The sequence below is a fragment of the Leptonychotes weddellii genome, chromosome 4 (genome assembly GCF_054177405.1).
Source record: "Leptonychotes weddellii isolate Sample4059 chromosome 4, ASM5417740v2, whole genome shotgun sequence".
NCBI classification, from domain to species: Eukaryota; Metazoa; Chordata; class Mammalia; order Carnivora; family Phocidae; genus Leptonychotes; species Leptonychotes weddellii.
The window spans coordinates 46,638,157-46,651,177 of record NC_138372.1 but is presented as its reverse complement, the minus strand read 5'-3'; the positions used below and the strand labels follow the sequence as shown (position 1 = coordinate 46,651,177).

The following is a 13,021-nucleotide window of genomic DNA, read 5'->3' as shown; positions in this document are numbered from 1 at the left end:
ATCTATAGAATGTAGGAGAAGATAAAGTGGAAGTATCTACTTTGTAGTAATCTGGCTTTCACAGTCCTGATGAGTAATACTCAAGATTTTATAAATTTTTGCCACTATGTAAAACAATTTCATCATGTATTATCTTCTTAAAAGGATCAAACACAATAATGTTTCTTATGTTTTATACTTTGCGTGTAGCTCTTTGAAATTTACTGGATCTATAGTTAGAACTCAAGAATTTTTTATTCATTTAAATTCTACATATCAAATTAGAACAATATTAGAACTATAAATGTGAATGAAGCTGTTCGGCATTATTGTCTTAAAGTTTATTTTCACTATTAACTAAGTAAAAGTCTTCCCAGAGTTCCAGTAGACTTCTGTTCACATCTCACTGGTCAGCGCTATACACACAGTCATCACTACACACATCTCATCAGTAGGCATAAAGCAAGCTGGGGGAGCAAGCATCTGCCCTGGGACTGGGCACAGAATTGCTTTAAATAAGACTGTGGTTCTGCTGGTATAGAAGGAGGTTAAATAATAGCAGTCAGGATTTAGTCAGGAGATGGAAATTGCCAGTAATTCGAATGGAAACAATTTATATCCAAATAATTGTTAACTGGGTTAAAGGTGATTCACTACTAAATGGGGTAAAAGAAAATTCTGTGATTGTAACAGAGATAGCAGTTGCAGAAACTGATAAGAAAGGAACTTAGAAACCTAGAGGAGGATCCTGAGGGCTAAGACTCAGACCTCCGAGGAGAGGACACCGCTGCTTCGGGCACACGTTGCCTGCCATACCAGGGTGTGGAGGGCACCTGCTCGGGGACAGGAGCCACCATTGCTGGTGTGAACACTGCTGCCATGTCCCTCACCTCTGAAATTCCAGCATTCACATCTGCTAGCTGCCATCGGGAAAGCAAATAGGAAGAAGGAAGGCTGTTTCTTGTACCCTCTGTGGTCAGAGCCCAACCACAGGCCAGCTGACAAAGGAGAAATGCAATTTGAAGAGTCCAGCTCCAGTATTACGAATTGTGGCAAGATGGTGGGTTTGGATGGAGCTGAGAGGTAATAAACTAATAATGGGCACAGACCTTGTACTGATAGACCTGCACAATCATTAAGTTCTAAAACAATAAGATGGACTCACACTGGGGGGAGAAAAATCCTTAATTAGTATCAATAGAATTCTGACTAATTAATAGTGTTCAAAATGGCCACTTTACAATAATAAATGAGAATAGATCTAGTTTTAATTGGAAACAATATATATAATTGTGTACTTTTTTGTATTACTAATTTATACGAACTATTTTATATTATATAAAATATATTTATATGGTCCAAAGTTTCGGGAATTTACAGTTATAATTGGATAGTGATTTTGTTTATTCTTTGTTTTAGGATCCTTATCTCGACAAATTTTTTGCTCTGGTCAATGCTCTGGATGAACACATGTTCCCAGTCCGAATTGGAGACATGCGTATAATGGAAAATAACTTAGAAAATGAATTGAAGAGCAGTATTTCAGCATTGAATTCATCTCAGTTAGAACCAGTGGTCCGATTTCTTCATCTTCTGCTTGATAAACTGATACTTTTAGTTGTTAGACCTCCTGTTATTGCTGGCCAAATAGGTAATTTTTACTTACGTTTGGGGAATTAGGAAATTTGTAACTTGGCATTTCTAGCTTTTGCAGAAATAGAGTCATGATTTACTATGTGTTATCTATAAGGACTGTGTTTGATTTTGGGGAGGAGAAGGTGGGGGTATTTACTTGTTTCTGATGCCAGAAAATAACTTCCTTTTTTTTGTTTTTATAAAATGTGCCATATAGACTTCAACTCAGATTATGGAAACAAATTCATTTATCCACTCACCAAATATTGATTAAGGTCTTACTATGTGCTAGACACCAATAGGCTCTGTCCAAGGCTTAGTTCCTGATTTTAAGGATCTCACAGAATATTTTGGAAAACAGGCAAACAGATAAATCATTTTGCTTTTTACATGATGCGTGATTTACCTAGCCTACATTTTTACTCATCTGCTATCCTCTATTTAAAATAGCTGTTCTTGGGGCGCCTGGGTGGCTCAGTCGTTAAGCATCTGCCTTCGGCTCAGGTCATGGTCCCGGGGTCCTGGGGTCGAGCCCCACATCGGGCTCCCTGCTCAGCGGGAAGCCTGCTTCTCCCTCTCCCACTCCCCCTGCTTGTGTTCCCTCTCTCGCTGTGTCTCTCTCTGTCAAATAAATAAATAAAATCTTTAAAAAAATAAAATAGCTGTTCTTTTCTTCATTAACTCAGAATCTCTATATTCTCATTTTCTTCTGTGTTATTCTGGAATTAGAGGTAGTCCTGTTTCCTGTGTTAAATGGTTGCACAAAGGAGAGGAGTGTTCAGCTCCTTGGAATTTTATCATATTTTATTCTTATTATATTTTTATTTTTTAAATTATTTTTTTATTATTATGTTCAATTAGCCAGCATATAGTACCTCGTTAGTTTTTGATGTAGTGTTCAATGATTCATTAGTTGTGTATAGCACCCAGTGCTCATCACAACATGTGCCCTTCTTAATACCCATCACCCAGCTACCCCATCCCCCCACCGCCTCCCTTCTGTAACCCTCAGTTTGGTTCCTGGAGTCTAGAGTCTCTCCTGGTTTATCTCCCTCTCTGATTTCTCCCCCTTCAGTTTTCCCTCCCTTCCCCTATGATCCTCCACACTATTGCTTATGTTCCACATATGAGTGAAGCCATGTGAGAATTGTCTTTCTCTGCTTTAAGGGAGACTTGTTAGTAGAGGTGATTCTTGGGTCAAATATTTAAACTTGAGTAGGAGTCTGACAGGCAAATAACTAGTCCAGGGAGATTAAATAGTATGTGCATGGTATACAGACAGATAAATGAACTGGGAAATTTGGGGGGAATTATAAGTAGTCATAAATTGGAGGGTTGGTGATTAATGATGATATTGGAGATGAGGGAGATGAAATGGGATCTTCCATGATCCTTTAGGGAATTGGGACTATTACTCTTTAAGGAATCAATAGTTTTTGAAGGGTCTGGTCTTAATTAGGGAAGTAATGTGACCCAGTTTGGCTTTTATAAAGATGAGTGTGCTATGTGGAGATGGGTTGAAAGTGGGAAAATCTGGAAGCAAAGAGGGAAATTAGGAATCTTACAGAATTTCATACAATAAACTATGAGGTCCTGCCAAAACAGGAGGTGACAGTGAGTTGGAGAAGAGGGGTGGATTAAGAAATATTGAAGAGCTATTGTACAGAGTACTGTCACAGGAGTCCTAGGAGAAGGTTTTAAGAAAAAAATTTAGCACCGTTCATTTTTGTAGATTATGTAAGTAAAATAATAATGCAATAGTAGCAGACATTTGCACAGCACTTAATATATGCCAGCAACTGCTATGTGCTTTATTTATATTAATGGATGAAATGCTCACAACTCTATGTGTAGATAATATTACCACTGTTTTACAAGTAAGTAGAGTGATGAACACTCTACTTGAAAATTTGCCTAAGGATTCAGACCCAAGCAACTGACTCTAGAGTCCCAGTCTTATCTACTAAAGAGGTGTCCACTCGTGAAATTAACAAGAGTTTTAGTCAAACAGTGAAAGTAGAAACCAGATTACAGAGAATTAAGTAGCGCATTATACATGATGAGAGGAATACAAAACGTATACACTCTTTTTCAAAGAAATTTGGTTAGAAGAGGAGGCAGGGTTGATTATGGCATAAGAATGGAGTCATTTGAGCATGTTTATGTGCCTAGAGTAACTAGTGGAGGGGGGAGAAAAATATAAGAGGTGCTAAAAGGTTTAATTGATGGAGCAAGCCTGTGGGACAAAAGTCAAGTGATCATTGTTTATTATAGGAGAGGAGCACTGCTTCCTTTAGAAGGGAAATAAAAATGATTTCAGATTTGGATAAATTTGTAGTAAAAAGTTGAGGACTTTAATACTATAAATTTCTACTGTGAGATAAAAAGCAAAATTTCCTGAGAAGGGAATAAAGTGAATCTGAGTTTTGAGAAGGATTCTGATGGTTTGGAATAGCTACTATGAGGAAAAGGAAAAGGAATTAAGCAGGAACCATTTATCGGATTATTCCAGTTTTAGGAAAGTTTAATTGGCCTCATTTCTGTTCATAATTTCCTGTCTTGATTAAATAAATCATAGGGGCACCTGGGTGGCTCAGTCGCTGGGCATCTGCTCAGGTCATGGTCCCGGGGTCCTGGGATCGAGCCCCACATCAGGCTCCCAGCTGGGCGGGAGGCCTGCTTCTCCCTCTCCCATTCCCCCCTGCTTGTGTTCCCTCTCTCGCTGTGTCTCTCTCTGTCAAATAAAGAAAATCTTTAAAAAAAAGAATAAATAAATCATAGACTCTGAGACTTAATCACCCAGAATGGCTGTTTGTTTTACCCATTTATTTAGTGTGCTACCAGAATTTCCCAACTTTTGCAAAATTTTCATTACACACTCACTTGAATGACTGGGTAGGTATTGCTAGCCTGGCATTTAAAATGCTGTGCCGTCTTACCTCAGCCTGTTCCTCTAGGCGCCTAATCCTTTTACCGATTCACTCATGTCAGTCACGGTGCTTATTCACTATCCTCTTTTCTTAGTATTTTAAGTTGATATTTTTAATAATCTACTTTCATTGTTAATATTTTTTAAACAAGAATAACATGCTCATTGTATATTACTTAGGTTTTCAGAGTCCTCTTTTAAACAAGAAGTGACTTTTCAAAGGTGATACACAAGATAGGTTTTTTTTTTCTTATGTGCTTTGTATTGTTTTACAAAATAATGGGTACCTGTTGGGTGATGTTTTGTTTTTTGACTGAGCAAACCCATATAGTTTTCATTAGTAAAATAAGTGTTTTAAAATTTTGTTTAGAAAAGTAATTTTGATTCAGCTAATACAGCATTAAAATTAACATCAAATATCATCTTTATACACTTACTGTGCATAATCACTATACTTAACACATGTAGAGATGATAAAACCTTGATCGTTTTGGAATTTGCAGTTTAAAAAAATTAATGCAAAAATGTGTTCCTTCTTCTTAAAAGTTAATCTAGGTCAAGCATCTTTTGAAGCCATGGCATCAATTATAAATCGGCTCCACAAAAACTTGGAAGGAAATCATGACCAGCATGGCAGGAACAGCCTTCTCGCATCGTACATCTATTATGTTTTTCGCCTACCGCATACTTACTCTAATTCACCATCACCAGGTACGTTATTCCTTTTCCTTTGAAATTCTCTTGTATGTTCGTGGCGAAATTGAAATAATCTCGTTGTCCTAGTGGGATGCATTCATTAAACAGCAAGCATTTATTGAGTGCTTGCTGAGGGGCATGGAATATGCTAGGTGCTGGAGTTAAAAGGATAATTAGGTTACATCTCCAGGCATCATTGTTTATGCAGCTTCCTTTAATTTGAATTAGGGCTTGGTTGAATTAATTCTTGGAAAGAAACCTTATAAGTTCTGTGTCTTTGGAAGCATTTTACTGTAAGATAAATAGAATGTTATATTTGTCGTTTGGAATGTTGGACATTAAAGAAGAAATAGGATGGCTTAGTTCCCTGATAACTTTGTGAAACCTACAACAATATAAAAGATTGTTCTCTAGAAAAGTCCTGATCTCTTCATGGTCAATAAGATAATATAGCCTTTGTGAATATCAGGGCCCAAAGTGGTTACTTGGCTTTGGATGACATTGGTGGTAGTGTGGTGATGCGGTGGGGGGATGTCTTAGTCTGAATAACTCTTTAGGTGTTAGTTAGTTAATGGTTTTGTTGTGCGTACCTTTCAACCTGCCCACATATTTGTTTGAGTCATCATTCATCACTAATGATGATGGTGAGTGCCCTTTTCCAGCTCTTGGCAACGTTAACATTAATAATGGTGATAAATACATATGACATTCATTATGAAAACTAGACATAATAGTAATCCGACTCTAAGTTTTAGCATATTTTATTTCTTAATTGCAAAAAGAGCAGTAATTGACTCATATTCTGGGTTGTAATTTCCTATCTCGATTTTAAAAATTATAGTACTTCAGGCTCTGAAAGTATATTGTGGACTATATATAATGCTTCTCCATTTTACCTTTCATCCAGTATACTATTGTAATTCCACAGATTTTGCACAACATCTTTTTTACATGCTGACCTGACAGTTGCGTGTCATTTGCAAATATGAAAGGTTTCTTTAAGAAAATGGAGATAAATTATGGATACAGTTGCTGGGTATTTTTATATTCATAGAATATGGTTGAATGATGGTTGAACATAGTTGATTTTAGACAGAGGAATTCTTGCTTTTATAACTTGGGCTCTTAGAAGTATCTTGATTATACATATATATGTATATCGTAAGGATGCCATTTTGTTATAGTTCAGATTTCAGAACTATAAGATTTCAGAAACAAAACACAATCTCATTTAAGAGATGTTGACAGTAAATTGGTTGTCCTTCCAGTGACTATATATCCAGGACAGAGTAGGAGGGGTGGGAGAAAGGAAGAGTCATCAGCTGAAGCATTTTGGGTCCTAGATACTCCTATCTAAAGTGAAAATAATGTGTGTGTGTATTTTCTATCTCGTTTTTTTATCGTACATTTAATATATAATCGGAAACATTGACAAGATAATGACTTTATTTGCATGTGGTTTTGTCAACTGCTGTAAAATAGAATATCTTGGTGTAGCTATCAGTAAGTTTTAAGTGTTTTTTTACTTAGTATTTTTCATTTAGAAATAAATAATTCCTCATTTTTATGGAATTTTGTAAAGTGGCAGAGATTTTTTTCAGATCCTTTCTTGACTTAATTTTTTTTTGTTTAATTATGTGCTATTTTATATATAACTCTAGGTCCTGGGGGTTTGGGAGGATCAGTGCATTATGCCACAATGGCTAGATCTGCTGTGAGACCTGCAAGCCTTAATTTAAATCGTTCTCGGAGCCTTAGTAATAGTAACCCAGATATATCTGGGACTCCCACGTCACCAGATGATGAAGTACGGTCAATCATCGGCAGTAAGGTAAACTGAAGATACTCGTCTGTACATTTGATTTTCAGTTTATGAACAAATGAGAAATGTCCAGTTTTATTTTATTCTTAATTTAAAAATGTATTTGAGTTAGTAACAGGCAAGACATTGTACCTTTCTATCTATCCGTCTACACTAAGTGTCTCATATTTCTATTAAATAAGCTTGCTGTTACAAACTGGTTTGTGCATTCTGCTCAAGAAAATCGCCAAATTCAGAAATTTGTCCAGGATTACCAGTCCATATAACATTTTTGTCTGTGTGGTACTCCATCCTGTGAAAAATGACTAGATTAATTTCCTATAGAGTTAAAAGAGACCTATCTGACTGCTTTGTAGAAGGGACATCACATCATTAATTTAAAATGTGAACCTCCATCCTTTCTCTGAAAAATATCAAGACCATTGATTAGCCTTGATTGGTAGTAGAGCTGCCTTTCACTGGAAAACTCTATATAATATAAAGATGCACCAGAGCTCGAAAAATATGATTTATTTAATGATGGTTAATGATTATTCCACATAACAAGTGAGAGGCCAGCTAGTATGAGATCCAACTATATTTTTTAACAGCATCTTTATTAACCCCCTCAAAAAAGGGAATAGTTAGTACCTTTTTATAGGTCAGGTACAAAAATAATTACGAGTTTAAACAAAGTGGAAAAAAAAACAGTAAGACTAAGGCCAGTAAATAGTGTTATGTTGTGTTTTGACCAAACCATTTCAAAAGTAGTTTTTTGCCATTTGAAAGGAGGAAGATACCATTGTTGTGGAATCACAGCCAGCTTTGCTTTGGCACTTTTAGTCTATTAACTAGGATCTGAGGAAGAATTAATAAATGTGTTCTAGCGTCTGTGTTGAACCCTTAGCCTGAACTATAATAGATTTTTTTTTTTTAAACAATCTGGGTTTGTTATGTGAACTTGAACGTTGATCAAAAACATCAGAACTACTCATACCTGTTCATATAGTTAAAGAAATTTTACATTTAGAAGCTTCTAATGAACTTAAGCATTGCTCTTTTAAAGTAACTTAAGTAATTTTTAAAGTAATTGCTCATAGATCAAAATATATTTTGTAGTCTTATATTTTAAATAATAAACATGAATTTCAGTAACTTACAGATCCATACAGACCTTACTCTAATTAAACAACTTTCACTTTTTGTGAACTCCCTGAGAGAGTGATGTGCAGATGCATCTTCATGGGCTTGTGCAAAGTAACCTGAGTAATACAGCAATTGCAAAAGGGAAGGCTCCTATGCGCCCCCCCCAATATATTTCCATCTTTAGGAAAAGAACTCAGGTTTTTTTTATCCTTGTATTCATTCTCGATTGTATCTCATTATAATGGAGGTAGTACTTAGCATTATTTATATACTGTAAATATAGTTCTTCTGTAGAATGAATCTGATTTGTGAATTAATAAGAAATTTTCCTGTTGAAGAGCTACAGAGATGAAAAAGATACCATTGTCCTCAAGGTTCTACTTTTAAAATGCCTCTTAATTTCTCTAAGACTTGCATTATGTTTCATCTAGAATAAGTCTAGAGTTTTCCTTTTTATGATGTATTTGACAGATTATAACATCAGGATTTAGAACAAAGGTCTGCATATATTGGAATGATTATTTGCCTTTTTTCAAGTAGTTCGTAAAATGAGACATAATGATGACATAAACTTCTGATGATATGTATTGTAGATATCTGAGAAAGCCATCATAAGATGAGAATTTTTCTTATGACAACACAGCCTCTTCCTAATCAAGTTTTATTTAAATGGATTTCATGTTTCCTCTTGGAAATTTTTTTTTTTAAAGATCTTATTTATTTATTTGACAGAGAGGGAACACAAGCAGGGGCAGTGAGAGAGGGAGAAGCAGGCTTCCCGTCCAGCAGGGAGCCTGATGCGGGGCTCAATCCCAGGACCCTGAGATCATGACCTGAGCTGAAGGCAGACGCTTAACGACTGAGCCACCCAGGCACCCCCCTCTTGGAAAATTTTTGATAGTTACTTCATTTTGGAATATCATTTAGTCATAATCACTAATAATGGTGTAAAATTTTATCTCATTAAAATTATAAGGAATTTGAAGTTTATTTATAGCTACTGTTCATTTATTCTGACTTCATTGGCCTGGAAATTAAAGAAACTTTTTTTTTTTTTGGTGAGAGAGAGAGAGGGAGCAGGAACAGGAGGGAGGGGCACAGGGAGAGGAAGAAGCAGACAACCTGCTGAGCGGGGAGCCTGACACGGGACTACATCCCAGGACCCTGAGATCATGATCTGTGCTGAAACCAAGAGTCAGGTGCTTAACTGACTGAGCCACCCAGGCACCCGAAAAAACTCTTTTTTTTTTTTTTTTTATGGTTTAGTCTTTCCCCTGCCTCAGCCGTGGTCATACCGTAGATGTTATTACTAATAACTTTAACCCTCATAATCTCAATTTCATGAATTGTATCTCTATTAGCTCAGGTTTTTCTCCCTAGTACCCCAACTCCTAACACTGCTCTGCAACCTCCCATCACTTGATCTGATGACCTTTTACTGTGTCTCAGTCCTTAATGTTATTCCAACTTAGCTAGCTTAAATTGCATGACCAATCATTTTTTTAAAAAGATTTATTTATTTATTTTACAGAGAGAGAGAACGCATGAGTGAGGGGAGGGGCAGAGCGGGGGGTGGGGGGAGAGAGAGAGAGAGAATGGCAGAGAAGCAGACTCCCCGCTAAGCGCAGAGCCTGATGCAGGGCTCGATCCCAGGATCCTGGAGAAACCAAGAGTTGGAGGCTTAACCCACTGAGCCACCAGGTGCCCCTCTATGACCAGTCATTATAGTGAACCCTATTATAATCAAACCTCAATGCCTTATCTTTCTCTCATTTCATTTTACTTGCGTAGCCCAATCTCAAGCCATAGTTGAACCCAGTCGTCTGTCTGTGCCATGTCAGCACCTGTGCTGATGAATATGACTTGAGAAATACTGTAATGACTGGTTTCATTTGAAATGAAAAGCCGTGGACCTCAAGAGAGCCCTCAGTGCTGGCAGGCAATTAATTATACTATATTTCTGCATTCCATTCACTTTCCCATTCTCCCAGAAAGATTTCATGCCTTCTTCCCTTACCTGCCCACCAGTTGTCCTTCTCACTTTATCTCCTACTTCACTGAGAAAGTGGAAGCCCTCAAAAGAATAATTTTATAGACTTTTACCACCATATCTACCTACCTACTACCATCTATGACTACCCACTACTTAAAATAATACTCTGCTACAAATGAACTATCCATTTTCATACATCCATTTGTAGACAAGCTCCTGTCTCCTCTCACCTACTCAGGATCCTCACTCTGGCAATTATTTCATCTCTCTACTGCTTCATCAGTTGCCCCTATCTACTAAAACATCCCATCCACATAAAGCATGATATTATTTATCCCCAAATCTCCTCTCTAGTATTTCAGCTGCTAGCTTCCTCACTATTTCTCTGTTACCTTTTGTAGTAGAATTCCTTAAAAGAGTTTCCTATACTAGCTGTCTCCAATTCTTTTACTCCCATTCTCCTTACCCTACTTTAATCAGATACCGCTACCATCTTCCATCCAACCTGCCTTTGTTAATGTCACCAACACTCTCCATTTGCTAAATCCAATGGTTAATTCTCAACACTCAGCTTACTTGACCTTACAGCAAATTTGGACATAGTTAAATTCTTTCCTCCTTGGTTTATTCTATTTACTTGCCTTCCAGGGCCCTGCACTCTCTTGTTTTTCCTTTTACTGTTCTGGTTATACCTTTTCAATCTCTTTGGAATTCTTCTTTCCTGATCTCTTAATCTGGAAGTGCTCCAGGCCTCTGTTCTTACTTCTCTCATCTTTTCTCTTTTCTCTCTATACTCACTGGGATGATGTTGATGTTATCAACTCCCATGATTTTAAATACCACTGTATGCTAATGACTCCCAAAATTATATTTCCGAAACAAATCTCCCTCTGAAATTGTAAACTCAATCCTGTGGCCTTTCCTAAATCCTTTTGTTCAGATTTAGATATATGTTAAAGATCAAACCACTGCTGACTACCTCTGCTACTACCATTTGGTCTGAACTACCATCCTGTCTTCCTCAGTTCATGTAATAAACTGGAAGATGGTTTCGCTGCTTCCAACCTACGCTCTCTTCTTTTTTTTTTTTTTTAAGATTTTATTTGTTTATCCGACAGAGAGAGACAGCGAGAGAGGGAACACAAGCTGGGGGAGTGTGAGAGGGAGAAGCAGGCTTCCCGCCGAGCAGGGAGCCCGATGTGGGGACCATGACCTGAGCCCAAGGCAGATGCTCAACCGACTGAGCCACCCAGGTGCCCCCCAACCTATGCTCTCATCACAACATAGCAAGCAGAATGCTGCTTCAAAAGCTTAAGTCACAAAAAACAAAACTTAAGTTAGATTATGTCATTCCAGGGGCACCTGGCTGGCTTAATCAGTAGAGCATGCAACTCTTGAACTTGGGGTTGTGAGTTCAAGCCCCACATTGGAGATAGAGATTACCTTAAAAAAAAACCCAAAAAACTTTAGATTATATCATTCCTCTGAGCAAGATAATCCTATTACTAACTCCTTCACCTCCTTTCTACTCTGACCACCTTATTTAAATGTATAACCTGTATCTTGGGGACTTCTGATCCCCTCATTCTGTTTGTCTCCTAACATTTACTGCCTTTTAATGTAGCATATAAATTAGTTAATTATTTTTCAGTGTTTGTTTACCTTACCTTTATCACAGGTAAGGTGAGCTTCATGAGGTCAGGCATAGTTGTTGAGTGACATATCCTAAGCACCCATAATGGCCAGCATATTGAAGGTGCTCGGTGGATATTCAGTGAGTGAATGTTAGTAAGTATTGCAAGAATAAACTACTCCTTTAGAAGTTATGTTTTTGTTTTCCTTCTTGCTGCCAGGATTAATTATATATTTAATGATCTTAAGAGATTTGGCTTTGTGAAGGTTTTGGCTTCATATTTTATTCTTTAACATAAAATGTAGAACTCCTAAAATTCAGGAATACTTACATCAATAGGATTTTATTACTCTGATGGCTGTAAATTCAGATTTGTGAGACTTTCTTCATAATTATTTTTCCCAAAACTGATCTGTTTGCCCTAGCAGTCTTCTTTTAACATTCAGTTATGTAAATATATGATTATGACAAGTTTGAATTTTATTGCTTTTAATCAAATGCCAGTGCAGTTTTACATGGATATGTAGTTTCTTTGTAATATATCATTTCCTATTTTTAAATGTAACACTGAGATCTTACTGTGTGCTAGGCACTGTGCTGAGGACTTGTGGATACAAAGCCGAAATCTTTGAATTCTTTTTTTTTTTTAAAGATTTTATTTATTTATTTGACAGAGAGAGACACAGCGAGAGAGGGAACACAAGCAGGGGAAGTGGGAGAGGGAGAAGCAGGCTTCCCACTGAGCAGGGAGCCCGATGCGGGGCTCGATCCCAGGACCCTGGGACCATGACCTGAGCCATAAGGCAGATGCTTAACGACTGAGCCACCCAGGCGCCCCCGAAGTCTTTGAATTCTAACAGCAAGTTGATGTCAGGTCAAATAGAATATGAGCCTTGCCCATGGAAGGAGCCTATCTATATTTAAGGGACACAATAATGTTACAAAGATGTGACAAAAACAAAAGCCCTTTCATGCACATGTGCACACATTTGGTTAATCTGTTCTGTTAGTTGGAGATCAGTAAATGTAGTTATGACATTAGTAAATATCATTGATGAATTTGCTTAAGGAAGTTAAGATCTAATTCTTAGCTTTGTAACACTTAAATTATGGCAATTATTTGCTTTACAAAATAATTGGCCATAGGTTTTCTTTAACTAGTTAGCTTTGATTTGATGTAATTATAACTGCTTAGTCTGAATATTGTGG

The 13,021-nt window shown here is 37.1% G+C and overlaps 1 protein-coding gene across 12 annotated transcripts in view; it reads left to right on the top strand.

Moving 5' to 3' along the window:
• The window catches only part of DOCK7 (dedicator of cytokinesis 7), a 210,485-nt gene that overhangs the window by 124,941 nt on the left and 72,523 nt on the right, over positions 1-13,021 (top strand). For all 12 annotated transcript variants that reach the window (XM_081816976.1, XM_031027711.2, XM_006732893.3 and 9 more), the window contains exons 20-22: positions 1,399-1,630; positions 5,090-5,254; positions 6,901-7,070. In XM_081816976.1, coding sequence (XP_081673102.1) covers positions 1,399-1,630; positions 5,090-5,254; positions 6,901-7,070 — 567 coding nt within the window. The remainder of the gene's footprint in view (positions 1-1,398; positions 1,631-5,089; positions 5,255-6,900; positions 7,071-13,021) is intronic.